Source organism: Cynoglossus semilaevis, chromosome 4 (genome assembly GCF_000523025.1).
Source record: "Cynoglossus semilaevis isolate Cse_v1.0 chromosome 4, Cse_v1.0, whole genome shotgun sequence".
Lineage (NCBI taxonomy): Eukaryota > Metazoa > Chordata > Actinopteri > Pleuronectiformes > Cynoglossidae > Cynoglossus > Cynoglossus semilaevis.
Genome location: NC_024310.1, coordinates 2402417 through 2418638, shown reverse-complemented (window position 1 = coordinate 2418638; position 16222 = coordinate 2402417). Strand labels below are relative to the sequence as shown.

General features: G+C 39.7%; 3 protein-coding genes across 3 annotated transcripts; all 3 read right to left on the bottom strand.

The window, feature by feature from the left end:
* Positions 1 to 64: 64 nt before the first annotated feature.
* LOC103377641 (zona pellucida sperm-binding protein 3-like) lies at positions 65 to 1160 on the bottom strand. Its single transcript, XM_008308512.3, has 2 exons — positions 483 to 1160; positions 65 to 401 (listed from the first exon to the last, which is right to left on the bottom strand). Exons 1-2 carry the CDS (start codon positions 954 to 956, stop codon positions 234 to 236), a joined length of 642 nt encoding a protein of 213 aa, XP_008306734.1. The 5' UTR covers positions 957 to 1160; the 3' UTR covers positions 65 to 233.
* Positions 1161 to 3645: 2485 nt separating this feature from the next.
* Positions 3646 to 9967, bottom strand: LOC103377642 (fatty aldehyde dehydrogenase-like). The gene is made up of 10 exons (XM_008308514.3): positions 9833 to 9967; positions 9008 to 9208; positions 8684 to 8915; positions 7969 to 8054; positions 6697 to 6905; positions 5848 to 5965; positions 5607 to 5748; positions 5358 to 5524; positions 5165 to 5264; positions 3646 to 4601 (listed from the first exon to the last, which is right to left on the bottom strand). The coding sequence occupies exons 2-10, from the start codon at positions 9161 to 9163 to the stop codon at positions 4282 to 4284; spliced, it is 1530 nt and encodes a 509-aa protein (XP_008306736.1). The 5' UTR covers positions 9164 to 9208; positions 9833 to 9967; the 3' UTR covers positions 3646 to 4281.
* aldh3a2a (aldehyde dehydrogenase 3 family, member A2a) lies at positions 9285 to 15917 on the bottom strand. Its single transcript, XM_008308515.3, has 11 exons — positions 15764 to 15917; positions 15131 to 15292; positions 14751 to 14982; positions 14248 to 14333; positions 13956 to 14164; positions 13748 to 13865; positions 13352 to 13493; positions 12445 to 12611; positions 12264 to 12363; positions 11890 to 12128; positions 9285 to 10670 (listed from the first exon to the last, which is right to left on the bottom strand). Exons 2-11 carry the CDS (start codon positions 15290 to 15292, stop codon positions 10647 to 10649), a joined length of 1479 nt encoding a protein of 492 aa, XP_008306737.1. The 5' UTR covers positions 15764 to 15917; the 3' UTR covers positions 9285 to 10646.
* Between the last annotated feature and the right edge of the window lie 305 nt (positions 15918 to 16222).

Below are 16222 nucleotides of genomic sequence, written 5' to 3'. Positions count from 1 at the left end.
CATCCCCAGTCACAGCTGCAGTCAGTAAAAAAAAAAAAAAAAAAAATCACTTTATGCAAAATCCTTTTTTTTTTTTTTTAGAAAAGGCGATAATGACAGTCAGTGTGATGTTAACTTCATACAGAATAATTTTATACTCACATTAGCATTTTTTAGCAAGTTAAAAATATTTTATTGGGATTTCACATTAAACACAATTTTCTTTTTCTTTCTTCCCTCTCTCTCTCTCGCTCTCACATTGACCTGAAGCTCTCTTTTGACTGATGCAGATCCTGGAACCACCTGGGATAATGACACTCCACTGCGACCACAGTCCTCTGACTTCTGGTGATGCCACTGTTGTCCAGCACGATGGGGTCGTAGACCAGAGTGAAAACATAAACGAAGGTATGTTTTGTCATCTGTGGAAGAAAAAAAAACATTTAAGAATCTGCCTTTTTGAGACGTGACAAAGGATTCAAAAACTTTCTTCAGAGACGTACCAACAGTCTGCTGCCACAGCCGTGCAGCTCCGACTCAAAGGCGATCACGTGGGACCAGTCATCAACTTCGGTGGGTGAACAACCACCGAGAGTGATCTCCTCTGGTCTGATGGGTTTGCCGATACCGAGCAGGTCCTGTTTCAGCTCCACCTGAACTCGGTTCTCTCCACATCTCACAGCGACACGTTTGGACGCCTGAGGCCGCGGCACTTCAAATTCACCAGAAGGAGTGCTCACTGGATCCACGGGAGGTTCTGGAAACCTCCAGGTCAGCGCGTTGGTACTGGGCTGACTCTGGAAGGTGTCCACCTGCTGAGCAGAAGTCCTGGAGTTCCTCCTCTCAGGCTCTGCTCCTGGGGTAGGCTTCTGGGCCACGAAATCCCAGTAGGTTGGCATTTTCCTACTGAGGTGTCGGGCGTCACCAAGCCTCACAGCAGCAACAAAGCCAAAGAGAAGAACCAGACTGAAGCCCATGGCTGAAAACACACCGACACTTCTCTCTGCAGCTCTGATAAATGAAATGAACGCTGAGGACGAAACTCCTCCTCCTCCTCCTGCACAATTAACACAATCCCTCTCCACAGGTGTGTCCTCACAGCTGCAGGTCCTTCACTGATTGTCAGAGCTCTGATATCAGCAGATTCTACCTGTTCAATCTGTGGGATTTTTTTTTTAAATTTTATTTTCATGTTTAAGATCTGAATTATAAGGATGAAAATCAGTGAAAAAATAGATTTGTGATATAATGATTTTTATTTAGATTTAAACATAAACTTATGATCTCTGATGACACACTAGTGTGCCAAGAGGTTGAGAATCACTGCTTTAGGCTATTTTACAATTAAATTAAATTAAATTAAAAATGATAAACTGTAGCAGGTTTATGTTAACAAATCTAAATCACAACATATAAAACCTGAACGTTGAATTACGTTTTTACCCTCACGGTTTCTTTGTATATTTAAGGTCATTCATTTGACCTTATGTCCATTTTGGTCGATTTGCAGCTAACAGAAGCTAACAGAAGCTAACAGCATCATTTTGTTCAGTGTGGTTTTCGTCTCTCATCTGGGTAAACGCTACAATTGAGGAGAGCCACTGGAACAACAGACGTGTCAAGGTTGGAGGGGAGGTTGTTACCATAGCAACAGTTACTAAGTAATGCAGCGCAGCTGTTTCTCACAGCCTGCTCAACAGTTCATTTTGCTAAGGTGGGGGGCAGTGGCTAGGGTTTCTGAATTATGACTGTATGAGAAATTGACACGTTGGCTTCTCTTCTTATACCCATTACTTTCACTATAGAAAGTAACACAATATACAGAAACTTTAGTCAAAAATGGTGTAAAAAAAATCACATAAAATCCACATCAGTACTGCATGGTTTGGTTCTGACTTCCAAGGTCCGGACCTTGGAAAAATGAATCGCTATAATTGTCACGTTTTTTTTTTTTTCCTCTTCAGAAAGGTCAGTAAGAAATGTCAATTCCAGACCTTGTCAGAGACACCATTTAAAAGCAGAGAGAATTCATGTGTAATATGAAAGAAAAAAAAGTTCATTTTAAAGAACAACAGTAACAAAGCAGTGATTTTGCTCTGAAATGCCTGTAGCAGTAAGTCAGCGAGTTGGCACTGGATGCCACAAAATTATGGTTGAGTGAACAAGCGATGACTGGCTCAGTGTGTTGTGTTGAGGAATGTGAGCGACTGCTGCTCGAGGTGAAGTGAGCTGAGTTAGAAGTTCCACGTCCAAATAATGAAATAACCTGTGGTTTATGAGACACGACAGGATGTTTACAGCAAATTATACCGTGTGTGTGTGACAGGAAGAGTCAACTGAAACTGACACAAGATCAGATATTGACAGTGTCGCAGTTGTTAAAGGCCTGTTCTAATTCTGACAAATCAAATTCAAACAAAACAGTAAAAGTTTAATTTCTAATTTCAATTTCAAGATTCTTAAAGTATTGAATTTTATTTTGTCCTCGGATAAAAAAAAAAAATTTGAATAGATTCTTCCAAAGTTAAGATATATGTGGCACTGTCACCAGTAGCTGTAAAGAAGATTTGTTTGCTTTAAAAAATGATTAAATGAGTATAAGTGACTTCATACTTGTGACCAACAATCGTTAAAAAAATTATAAAAAGTCTCAAAAAATGTTTTAATACTGCTAAAAATGTTTGTACAAGACTACAAGAAAAATGTACATTTTTCTTGTAGTTTTACAATTTTGTTTGCATGAAATTAATTAGGTTTCTGTCTCTACTTAGTACTCCATTGTACAGGCTACTTCCTTGACTGTCTGACTAACACTGACTTCACCTAGACCTATGTCACACTAACAGCTAATGTGAGGAAAGACTGACAGTTGACCTCTGACCTTTCCTTGGCCTCCGTCTGCCCCCCGGGCCACAGAGTGCTCCATCAATCAGTCACACAGTCGTGGATCATCTGATTAGATTCAGTTTAAAACATCCAGAAATGAAGTGTTAATGTAAATTACTGCCTCGGTGTTGAGGTCAGTCCACAGACTGTGGTTCAGGATACAGAGAAAGTCACTTATCATTCAATTTCATTTAAATGTCAAGACAACAGTGACACTTGACAGCTTTTGTAACTGTAACTAGGACAAGTGTACGTTTGGCGCTCCTTCAATTCTAATTTAGGCGTCTGATTTTATTGAGTTTGTCTCTTTTATTGTGGAGACATCAAAGAACTCTGTAATCTTATTTTGGAAAAAGGTTTTATAAGTAGGTGCTTCTTTTACTGCTTTACAAGCTGAAGGCTGATGTGAACACAACTCTGTAGAACTATAAAACTGTTCTGTCTGTTCTGAGCTAAGTGGAGCAGAGCAGAGACTGTGACTGTGACTCAACCTTGGCCAGGGTCCAGAATGTGTACGGTTACATTGGTTTATGACTGTTAATTAGTTAGTTAGTTTGGTTAGTTTGTTAGTTAGAACAAACTGTAATTAAAATATAATAACAATAATTGTTATAATAATAATAATACTTAAAAAAGTTCTTGTTATAAGAATAATATTATTATTATAGTAATAATAATAATTATAATCATAATAATAATTATTACTATTATTATAGATAGGTTTAAACCCTTTAACTTGGTCACAGCCATTATTATCAAAAACAAGAAATGCATTTCTATCATTGAAAACTGCACGCTGGTTATAAATAACGCCATGTACTGGTTTTATAGAATAAAAAAGAGAATAAAAGACAAAAAAATATAGACAGATAGTAAATGTCCCTGCTGCAGTACTGTAATACTTCTCTAGGTTTATTAAAATTAGTTGCTTTTATCAGACAATTGGCTGACCGTTTGAATTTATATCAGCTGTTTGCTGCCACCTAGTGGCTATTTATTTAACCTGCGCCTACGATTGGGAACTAAAATATGACAAGGGACATTTTGTTTGTTTTTGTTTTTAATGAGACAAACGGTGCAAAAAAATACTGATAAGACGACGTTGTCTGAACTAAACTATAAAAAAGATGGGATGGGAAGAATGGGATTTTACAAAATAATTTTAAAACATTTAACAATAATTTTTATTTCTGAATAAAAAAAGAAAGACTTGAAAAGGCTTAATTTCACTGAAGGTGTACATATGATTTCTCTATTTACAGGAGAGGAATTGTGTTTTATCAGATACAAATTCAAACACTCTGGATTTGAAAGTTAGTCTTTTTGGGGATCTGGGGGGGGGGGGGGGGGGATTGACTTTGTGTTGACCACGGTGTTGGTGCAGGACGCAGGAACCTGCAGTTGTTTTTACAGTGTCTAGAAGTAGTTATAAAATCCTCTCCAGTACCAACATGTACAGTTGAGGCCTGCTGCAATGAGGAGGATGACCACCAGGGCGACCAAGAGCCCAAAGCCAATAACGGTGGCTGAGATTGCCCAGATAAGTGTCCTCTTGGACATGTCAATCAGGGGGGACTTGAGGGCCATACGTGACCTTCGTGCCCGTCGTCGGTCCTGGGGAGGGTACCTGGCTAGGTTGACGCTCTCCATCTTCAGAGAGCGGATCAGACACGCCCTCTGGTGGCTGAGCTGGTCAAAGGTGTGTTTGCCATGGTAGCGGCCCATACCACTGTGCCCTGGGGGGAGGGGGTAGGGGCAGGCGAGTTATTTAGTTACTAATAAACCCCCAGAGTAGCCGAGATCGGGCGATTAAGTTTTGTCATCCTTCTTTGTGAAATAACTTGTATTTAGGCCATAATTATGTTTTTTCCAATAAATCATCTTAAATCTTTAAACCATTATGTTAACACCAGCCAAACTCTCAAACAGTTTACATTTAAAAATTCAGCTAAGCTAAAGGTTTAGCTGAACTACGTCAGTAAACTAGACCAGCGTCTTTGTTCCAGTTTACAAGCACAGTAGTAGGACTGGTGTTTTCAGAAGAAAGTACAACTGTGCTACTACAGTGTAAAAAAGAGTTATATACTTTCTTTTACATTGTTTATCTGATGTCACTTGGCGCTAAAATATTAGCCGCTAGCAACGGCGCTAACGGCTATCATAGCTTCTTTTGCATATCCATAAAGCGCACCATATTTTGTAGTAGAACACCAAATGTAAACATGGAGAACTTACTCCAACTCATTTGCTATTTTTTTTATTTCTCCCCCCGGTTTTAAACCCTGCCCCAGAGACTTACCTACGCCTCCAAACGGCAGCGAGCTGAGCGTGTAGTGCATCATGACATCGTTGACTGTCACTCCTCCACTTGTCGTTTCCTCAATCATCCTTTTTACAGCCTTTAACAGGAGGGGGAAAAACAGGTGAAGCAAAGAAAAACATGAGAACAAAATCCTAAATCACATCTATATATATTTTTTTTTTCTTCTCACTTTTTTGTCATTACAGAAGATGTACAAGGCCAGAGGTTTCTCCCGCTCATTAACGAACCGAATGGCGTCGTCCATGTCACTCACAGTCACAATGGGCAGCACGGGACCAAAGATCTCCTCCTGCATCAATCTGGAGTGGGGGGGCACGTCCTTCAGCACTGTGGGGGCTTCCAGGGGAGGATCAAAATGTTCATTGTACAGCAATACACACACACAGGGTGTACACATTACTGCAGTATTTATGTGTACCTATGTAGCACTGGGAGCTGTCACTCTGCCCACCCACCACAGGAGTGTAGCCCTCCATTAGACTCATTATTCTGTTGAAATGACGCTGGTTGATGATGCGGCCGTAATCTGGCGAGCATTTCGGATCGGCACCGTAGAACTCCTACGGTTGATTTAAAAAAAAAAGGTTCCGATGAAACACCACCTGGTACACGGTGATAGTCACGTGTCCAGTCAGAGCAGACGACAGATGAAGAGTTACCAGCAGCGTCAGTCTGATGCAGTCCACCACCTGGCTCTGGATGCTGGGTTCACACAGGATGTAGTCCGGAGCGATGCACGTCTGACCACAGTTGACGAACTTTCCCCACGTTATACGGCTGCATGTGAACCACATATTGAAACATTTGTCATCACAGGGCGGACATGAAGGATGGAACAAAGTGCTAACGATTTTCTGACTTTAATTTTAGCCATAGAAAAGTTGATTAGCGTCTGAAATGAGACCAAAGACAATTTATCTAAAGGTCACCTGTAAATAAAACATAAAAAATGCCCTGAAAAGAATCAACATAAATTATAAAAATTAAAAATTAACCAGGTTTATCCAAGGTATTCATGTTCACCTAACTGTAATGCAAGAATTGGTAAAATTCCACCAAAGAACTGTTAAAATGACCCCAAAAAATATTCCAAAACATGTCTTAAATTGTCAAATAAAATCTGGTAAAAAAAAAAGAAAGAAATTAACCATTTAATACAACAACAGCACAGATAAGAAAATAACATGATATTTGGTTATAAAGTGTGGTTATGTTTTCCCCATTTAGTCACAAATTAATTTCTGTACTATTTTCTTTGAAAGTTACTGCCCAGTATAATTTTTTTATATCTATATAAATATTTTTATCTAAGATACTGTAACAATGTTGTATAAAATCCCACCCTTTTTTCCTAATCAACCCATGCTTTTTATTCCATATGATATGTTGTAACATTATTAATCCCTGATTCTAAACACAAACCACACGGTTGGTAATTCGTGGTCTGGTCTGTTCAGGTCAGTAAATCTGTGTCCGTCCACTGCTGAGGTCACTGTGGAGGTCATTACCGGCAGGCGACTCTGATCTCACAGTCCTTGTCGATGTAACAGGGACTCTTCCCCCCCAGCTCCAGTGTGACTGGCGTTAGGTGTTGAGCTGCGGCCTCCATCACCAGTTTACCAGTCGTGCTGCCGCCTGTGAAGAAAACGTGGTCGAACCTCAGCCTCAGCAGGTCCTGGGTCTCTGCCACGCCACCTGTGACCACTGGGTACAGCTCCTGAAAGGACGCAGCAGGAAAAAAGACAAAAGTTGTGTGTGAATCATCTGTGTTTGATTAAAATATAAATCATTTTCATTTTATTTTACTTTTATTTTACAGATGCCATTTGTCACAATCAGTAAACACACGTAGGCAAATTCAAAAACTTAAAATGTGGGTCAGAAGTAGGGATGTTCGATATCAACTTTTTTTTACTGATATCCAATATGCCGATATTGTCCAAACACAACTTCCGATTCCGATATCAACCGATATCGATATAGGCCTGGTAATATTGATTTATTTATCTTTATGAGTAGGAGATTAATTAAATCAGCTACAATGCTGCCATCTAGTGACCTTCTCTTTAATACACAGCCGTTTAGCTCCAAAACTATTTTTAGGTCAGACATCATTTGGCAAAACCTAAGGCATTGCATTATTGGCTTTGAGGTCAGACATCATTTGGCGAAACCTAAGGCATTGCATTATTGGCTTTTCATTATCGGAGGAAAAACCTATAACAATTCTCACAGATATTACATAACATGCTAATATCGGGCCAATAATATCTGGCCGATAATATCGGTCCACTGATATTATCTGACATCCCCAGTAAGAAGATTCATTATAATGAAAAGTTAAAAAAAGGGAGGAAAAAAAGGAAGAAACAAGGAAGAAATGCTTAAAATAGCAACTTAATTAAGCAATCATTTAAAGATTAACCTTTGCTGCAACAGTGAAGCCTCAGAATGTGTTTACAGTTGAATCCACCACCGGTTTAGATATCACAACAAGACGCAGTACGAACATTTGTTGCTCTGCTTGAAGGACCTTGAAGTAGCAGTAAAACCATATACTTCTAATGGAAATCTTTCTCGACCTGTGAGCTCCAATCAGTCACTACGGTTCCTAATGATTCTCCCCTGATCCTTCTGTTGATTGTTGTTAAGCAGCATTGTCCGCCTGGTTAAAGGTCACACTGAACGCTAGTCCTACGACAGCTCCACCCAGCCCCGGCAGCGGACATGTGTCTGAAGCCCAGCACAGTGTTAACAGCAGCTATGATCATTACTCAGACCTTGTCCAGATAACGTGACAGCAGCGCCCGCAGCAGCAGAGAAGAATACTCGCTCAGCTCGGACGGCTTCACCACAGCTGCGTTGCCTGCAGAGAGCGAGAGAGAAAACACGGGATTCTGTGAATGGGATGAGATCACTCTGTGTGTGTGACAGAAACTGAGAGGAGACAGCGCTGCGGGGGGCCCAAGGCATTCTGTCACTCTGACAGATATAACATACTTGATTTATAAACAAAAACAAACAAAAAAAACACATCAAATACATCAAAAATATAATAATACATAAAGTGCTCAACGTCACTTTAAATGTGCATTTTTTAAGGTAAATTGAGGATGAAATTGAGTTTCTCTGACAGATCAATTCATGAGTCATTGAGTCTGAAGAGTGGCTTTAATTTTCTACATCTATCTATAAAAAAACAATAAAGTAATAACATGATATGTTGTAAAACTATAAAGGCTATAAAAAGGCCAAGACACTTACTCAATCCAATAAACTAAAAAATATTTACTTTACTTGTATTACACTCAGCACTACTATTTTATTATCGTTATAAAATATTAGTTAAATATTATCATTATTATTAGCAATAAAATGATGTACTATTCTACTCAGAGAACAAACTGATTTGAATTTGAGCTGAGACATTTTTCAGAAATGTTTCCATTTAGTTGAGATTGAGATTTGATGTGAAAGAGAAACTTTTTTCCCTACCGGCAGCTATAGCTCCAACTAGTGGCAACAGTGTGAGGGCCCAGGGGTAGTTCCACGCTCCAATAATGAGCACCACTCCCAGTGGCTCTGGCTGAATATAAACCTCGTCTGATATAGTCAGAACATTCTTCTCCACTGGACGAGGAGCTGCCCACTGCGCCATCCTGTCAATGGCCAGTTTGATCTCATTCTCTATGCCGATGAGCTCCAGCAGCGGCGTGTCGTACTGGCTCTGTGGGAAAAACCAAGTGTTATGTCAGCTGCGAGAACACGGGCCCACACACTGGGCGGTATAATTCACAGCTGTGTGTTTGTCGCCCTCACCCTGTTGATGTCCTGCTTCAGGGCGGTGGCGATCTCCGTCTCCTTCTCGGTGATCATCCTCTGCAGAGCGTGGAGCTGCTGCAGTCTGAACTCCAGAGGTCGCGTCCGGCCGCTCTGGAAGGCCTCTCTGGCCCGTTGCACCGCCTGCCTCTCCATACGCACACTGATCCACAGCAGAAATCAACTGACACTCTGTGGAGACTGCAGTTCAGAGATTTAACTTTAGTTTTGGTCCCGAAGTGGAGACTTTTTTTTAGTTCCATTTTGTGTTTTCATCTATCTAAAGATCTAAAAAATAAATAATAAAGCAGAAGCATCACGGTTCTAGCTTTTCAATATGAAAACACAGATGAGTAAATGTTCTGCAGAATAAATGTTGTTAAACTAATAAATCTTTGGAAAAGATGTTACCATCAAACACACACACATGGTCCAGACCATGGAGACATTAGACCAGGAAACACGTTTACATTGGGATGATGTTTATATCAGATTTAGTTTCGACTTCAGGTAATAAACAGATTTACGTGAGTTACGTGTGTTAAACCATGTCGGTTACATGACTCAATAATGTTGGTTAACTGACAAAGACTTCTCCTGACTACCAACATTTCACAATATAATTGTTATTGACAATCCTGATATTCAGACCTAGAACAAGTCAACACTTTGAACAATGAATTAAATTTCTGTTCCAAAGTTCCATCATTGTCATTAATCTTCATTTGTTTACACTTGACAACAAACAGATTATAAGACAAAACGCAAACTATTCATCATCAAAACAGCAAAGTTATGACATGAATTAAATGTTGTTGTTCTTACCTCAGTGCAGAGCAGCTTCTGTGTCTCCGTCTGTGAGATTCTACTCTGATACGAGAGCAGCTCAGATGTCAGACACGCTTCAACGTCACTGACTCTGACAGAAGACCACCCCCGACCCACACACACACATTCACACACTGACAGTCCATTTAGTCATAAACATACAAACATTTTATAAGCACTGGTTTTGTTTTTTTTAACAGCCTGTATCTGAGCTAAATATTCACTCATATCGACGGGTTGTAAAATGATTGACTGGGTTAATTATAAGCCACTAATGCAAACTAGTGGCTTATAATAACTTAACAGTTATCAGGAGATTATTTTTCTAATTCTGGAGCACTGACTACACACAAGTAGACATCATTTATTCTCAGAAATATTTTCTTAATATATATTAGTGCTAACATAAATAAAACATTTTTTTGCAAACTTATTTACTTTTTCTTTTACATATTATGATTGGTTTTATTTTAGTTTTCTGTACATGGTCCAATGAGTGATTTGATTTTACTGTTTTAAAGTCAGATAAAACTGTAAAATGAAAAAAAAATGACACTAATTTTTGAGCGCAATCAAACAATCTGTTACTGTAAACATTAGAAGCTTCAAAGTTAATTATTGATTGTGTGATTGACATGTTGAGACATCAGACAATAAAATCTTTTTTTTTTCCATCGAAGCAGATGATCATGTTGGACATAAAATGGACAGGATAACCTAGATAAATGGCAGGTGTGGTTGGTATCACTGCAGGTCAGGTGTCTACACCGGTGTCCAAGGATCAGGGTTCAACACAGGCCGCGGTCCTTTCTCATCCGATCCGACGCACGCGGCGCTGCAGGAAGGAGAGAAACAAAGGTGACCACGAGTGAGATAACAGATACTGCAACTGTTCACGGGAGCAGGACAAGTGTGCATGTCGACAAACATTAAAGTGGGGGTGACGGAGACAAAGGGGGCCATTTAGCTCGTGTGCGTGATGCATGCTGGGTAATTAAAGGGAAGGCAGATGCGGGGGCAGTCGTTGTTTGATATCCTGGACAACAGCACAAATTGTCTGCCGCGGACAAAGCCATTGTTGTGTGATGGTTCAGGTCTGTGGGACTGGGGCATGTGCTGCAGTGAAGTCATGTTTGAGTTTCACGGGAAAATTAGTTCGTCACGGTTGAGATTTGTTTTTTCATGAGCCTATGAACAAACAGTTGGTTGTTGAGATTTACAGGTTTTTCCTCCTTATTAGTGACTTAATACACAGAGATGGGACTAAAAACATCAATCCTTCCGTGTGGTCAAAGAAAAAAAAAAAGTCATTCAATCATTAATGAAGACAAAACAGTTACAACAGGTTAATTTCTGATAATTGTCTTCTCCCGTGATTGAAAACGTGCCGTTCACGTCTCAAGTCATTCCATTTAAAACACCGACTGTTGCACAGGTTAGTCAAACAGAACGGCCCCCGGTGTCAGACAAAGTGTTGCGACAGTTTGACGTAAAATATTTTAACCAAACTGTGCTTTCACTTCTTGATCAGTACGGTTGGCAACAATGTAAATTAATCATCTATTTTCTCCCAAATGCAACAGTTAGCTATTCAACAGACTGACGTCACATCCTGTTTGACATTTATAATTTTACAGCCTAACGATGACTACGGACACTCACGTCCTACTCCATTATACAGTTTTAAACTAAAAATTAAAATAACAATAATAAGTATAAATGGGTGATTTACATCATGAGAAATTGTTATATGTATTTTGATACATGATGATACATGATATATTTATATGCTCTTCAGATTATCTCCAACCAAAAATATATATCACTGGTTTGTGGACAAAAAAGACAGATTTCAGTATTGATACGAACCATTATATAACAAGAATCTCTATTTCATATAGCAAATTACTTTTTCACTAATTAAAATAAGAAAATGAACTTGTATCTATTTGTATCTTATGTATCTGTATCTTAAATGTGACTTGGTGGCAGCACTAATAATTAATAATGTGAGTGATGATGTGATAATGCAGCATTTGTTTCCTCTTTTTTACCTGGACAAGGAACCCTGCCACCACTGTGACCAGAGTGAGAAGAGCCATTCGACGCAGTCTGCACACGCTGACCTGATTGAACAGGAAGAATCGAACCCAGCCCATTTTCTTGGCTGTGTGCGGAGGATACCTCATGCTGTTCACCGCCTCCATGTTCAGCTTCTTGATGAGGCAGCTTCGCAGGTGGCTCAGCCGATCGAAGCCGTGCCGCCCTTGGTAACAGCCCATACCGCTGTTACCTGAGGAGACACTGATGTTAGGGGACTTTCAGCTAAAAAAATAAAATAAAAAAACTGTGAAAGACACACACAAACACACACTCACCTACTCCTCCGAACGGCATGTCGCTTTGTCCCTCAAAGAGACACACTCACCTACTCCTCCAAACGGCAGGGCGCTGACGGTGGCGTGGACCAGACAGTCGTTAGCCAGCAGAGCTCCACTAGAAGTCTCGGTGATCACTCTTCGGATCAGCTGTTTTGTCAAACAAAGATGTCAGAAAGAGTTGACCAATAAGAGGTGGACTGGACTCAGGGCAGGTGGTGATGAGTTCACCTTTTTGTCATGAGAGAAAACGTAGACGACCAGCGGCTTCTCTCTCTCATTGATGAAGCCGATGGCCTCGTCCAAACCGCTCACTGTGATGATGGGCAGGACTGGCCCAAAGATCTCCTCCGTCATCACTGTCGATGTTCCTGTTACATCTTTGAGAACGGTTGGTGCTGAAACAGGAGAATTAAAAATAAAAAAATAAATGTATTTATTACTTGTTTTATTTATTATTTCTTTTAAACAAAAAAATAATTTCCTGTATATGAACATGTATTTAAAAATATTACTGCATTAAAAATGTCAGGTTTAAGTTAGTTGTGCTTTTCTATAAATAATTAACTTAACTTGGTTAGTTAGGAAGAATTTACTTAATTTTAAGTTTTACATAACTTACATTTCTGGTGCATTTCTTTGTTGGACTGAGGCCTTAGACTAAGGCATTAACAGTAACAAAAAGACCTCAAAAACCTTGGACTCTGATCTCGATTAGGGTTAAGCAAGACTCTGTAGTAAATTACATTACATTTCTATATAATCTTGCCATATATTTGCTTGCTCTGCCTGTGTGTGTGTGTATGTAATATAATAAAAATACCAGTCGCAGTAACACCTTATACCTGATAAATTAACAATATATTTGTTCTTCATATACTGTGCGTAGTTAAACAGTGGGGGCCCATGTTGCTGTATTTGAATGTTGGTTATACTGGTAGCACTTGGGAATATTTCCACCATTAAAACACCATGTTGCAATAGGGAAAAAAACAGCGTGAATGGATGCAAATTACGTTTGTTAAGAACAGCGTTGAATGGATGCAAATTACGTTTGTTAAGCAACAGTGCCCCCTGCTGTCGAAATCTGTTCAGATCGGACAAGCTGGTGACTTGGAAACGTGACTTGATACTGTACCTATGTAACACTGGGATTCATCCCTGTCTCCACCCAGAGCCACTGTGCTGCCCTCCATCAGAGCCACGACCCTTCTGAAGTGCCGCTGGTTGACAATGCGGCCGTAGTCCTTAAAGGTCTTTGGATCTTCCGTGTAAAACTCCTGCAAAATGCATCACAAAAATTGAGTCCATAAAGACTAGTTCTGTCAGGACGATGGAGTTAGCCTAACATATATAAAAACGCTTTAAACAGAAAATAATCAAAACAACATCTGCGTTTGGTCAAACAAGTGTATATTTAAATGTTAGCCTAACACATATAAAAACGCTAATAAACCTTTAAACAGAAAACAATCAAAACAAAATCTGTGTTTGGTCAAACAAGTGTATATTTAAATATTAATGTCCTACTAACCTTAATGCACTTTCTAATCTCTTCCACTACTCTGCTCTGGATCGAGGCTTCACACAAGATGTAGTCCGGAGCGATACACGTCTGACCACAGTTGACAAATTTCCCCCACGTGATTCGGCTACAGAGAATAAAAGAGACGGCAGCGGAGGAAAAGTTACACCAGATTAAAAGGGAGCCGCTCAGCTACCATTTAAAACATGACACTGACCGACATGCGACATTGAGGTCGCAGTTCTTGTCGATGAAACAGGGACTTTTTCCTCCCAGTTCCAGGCTGACGGGGGTGAGGTGCTGAGCCGCAGCCTGCATCACCAATTTACCAACTGTGCAGTTTCCTGTGTAGAAAATGTGGTCGAATCTCTGCTTCAGCAGCTCCTGGGTCTCTGTCACTCCGCCTGTCACTACTGGGTACAGATCCTGGAGAAAAGTTTACGCTGTGAATAAAAATCTGAACATTCAACTGCAGATGTCAATAAAACAGGGGGAAATGTGACACCGACCTTGTCCAGATACAGAGGGAGGAGGTCTTCCATGAGCTTGGCAGAGTGTGAGCTGATCTCTGACGGCTTTATTACTGCTGCGTTACCTACAGTGTCAAGGACAGACCCCAGATCAGCAAATCAAATGACAACATAAACAAAATACAATGTTAATTCCAACCCTAAAAAAAAAAAAAAAAAAAGTTAATTCCAGCCCTTGAAAGAAAAACCCATAAAACTCATGTTGATGACCAGTACAGAATAGGAAAAATAAATAGTATCAATGTGTGTCGCCAGCAGGGGATCCACATTTTAAAAGTCACAAACCTTTGCAACCCAAGTCAATAAACATTATTCGTAAACTCGAATTTTTCTTCTTTTTTTTTTTTAGAAATAGTCGCAAGAGATTTGGGAAACAATGTCCTACTGGTCCAGCAGTATTTAGGGTGAGATTGCTTTGTGCGGGGACTAGAACCAAAAGCTCAGGTTTTGGTCTTGCAGTCCTACGTGGAGACATTTCATACCTGCAGCTATGGCGCCAACTAGTGGCTTCAGTGTCACAGCCCAAGGGTAGTTCCACGCTCCAATAATGAGAACCACTCCCAGAGGCTCTGGACGGATGTAGACCTCATCTGATATAGTGAGGAGAGTTTTCTCCACCGGCCGAGGAGCTGCCCACTCCCACACCTTCTCGATGGCCAGCTGGATGTCACCTTCTAGTCCCAGGGTCTCGAACAGCTCTGTCCCATGTTCGCTCTGGCAGCAGGTGATTGGACAGAACCACAAGTGTTGATTAATTCTTTAATTAAATCAGAAATGTTTGTTGAAATGATAACTGACATTTCGACTGATTAGAAACTTTAAGACCAGTGACTGCTGACCCTGTGACGTGGGCAGACGTTACCTTGTAAAGGTCTTTGTGAACAGCATCTGCAATATCTTTGCGTCTCTCTGTGATGAAGCGAAGCAGACACTGGAGCTGCTGGATCCTGAACTTCAGTGGTTTGGTACTTCCTGTGAGAAACGCCTTCCTGGTCCTTTCAACGACGAGCTGTTCTCGGGACATCTTTAACAAAATGGATGAAGAACAATATGAATCCATGTCCAAGGGCATTCATGTTTATATTCTATTTATCGTTATATATCAACACATTAGATTAACGATAAATTTAAAGAAAAAGTAAAGGACTATTATGTTTTTGTGGTGTAAACTTTCCTTCAACCATATCACTGTGTTTTTGTGGCGTAAACTTTCCTTCAACCATATCACTGTGGGGTAAGTAAGTAATTCGAGTAACAAAAAAACCCTTTTACTTGTATGTTTATTTGGTTAATTCTCAAGAGAACTAAACGTTTTTAGTGTGTTTTATCAAACATAATATGTGACTGTGGGCAAATGAACTGTTTAAACACACAAGCTAAATGCTAAATGACAGGTGACCGAACTTTAGCTGCTAAAGCTAAAGCAAGTTCTGTTTTAATGTTACGTACTGAAAGAAATGCAACGTTTATAGGAATTGTAGAAAATTGTACTCACCTTTCTAGCGACAGTGCACTAAAGCTGACGAACTAAATACAAGCTTCATAGCTTCAATGCTGTAAGGACCGCGTCCCAGCAACAGCGTCAGCCATTGGATAGAATATCTGTCAATAAAGCCAAACGCCAATCAGACGACCGCATAGTCAAATGAGCCCCTCCCTTCAAAACCATTTAAAACAACAGTCAAAAGTCGCAGATTCGGTTAAACAGACATCTTTTTTAAAATGTATTTTATATTTTTGTGGTTTGTGGAATCCTTTTTTTTTAAATTTATTTTATATTTTTGTGGTTTGTGGAATGTATTTGCTCTGTTTCACGACTGAATATAATCGAACGATATAATTTATTTTTATAAAAATGTGAAGTTCTGTTTGTGGTAACTGAATATAACACGATATAATTTATTTCTATAAAAATGTGAAGTTCTGTTTGTGGTGCATTTTATTTTCCAGATTT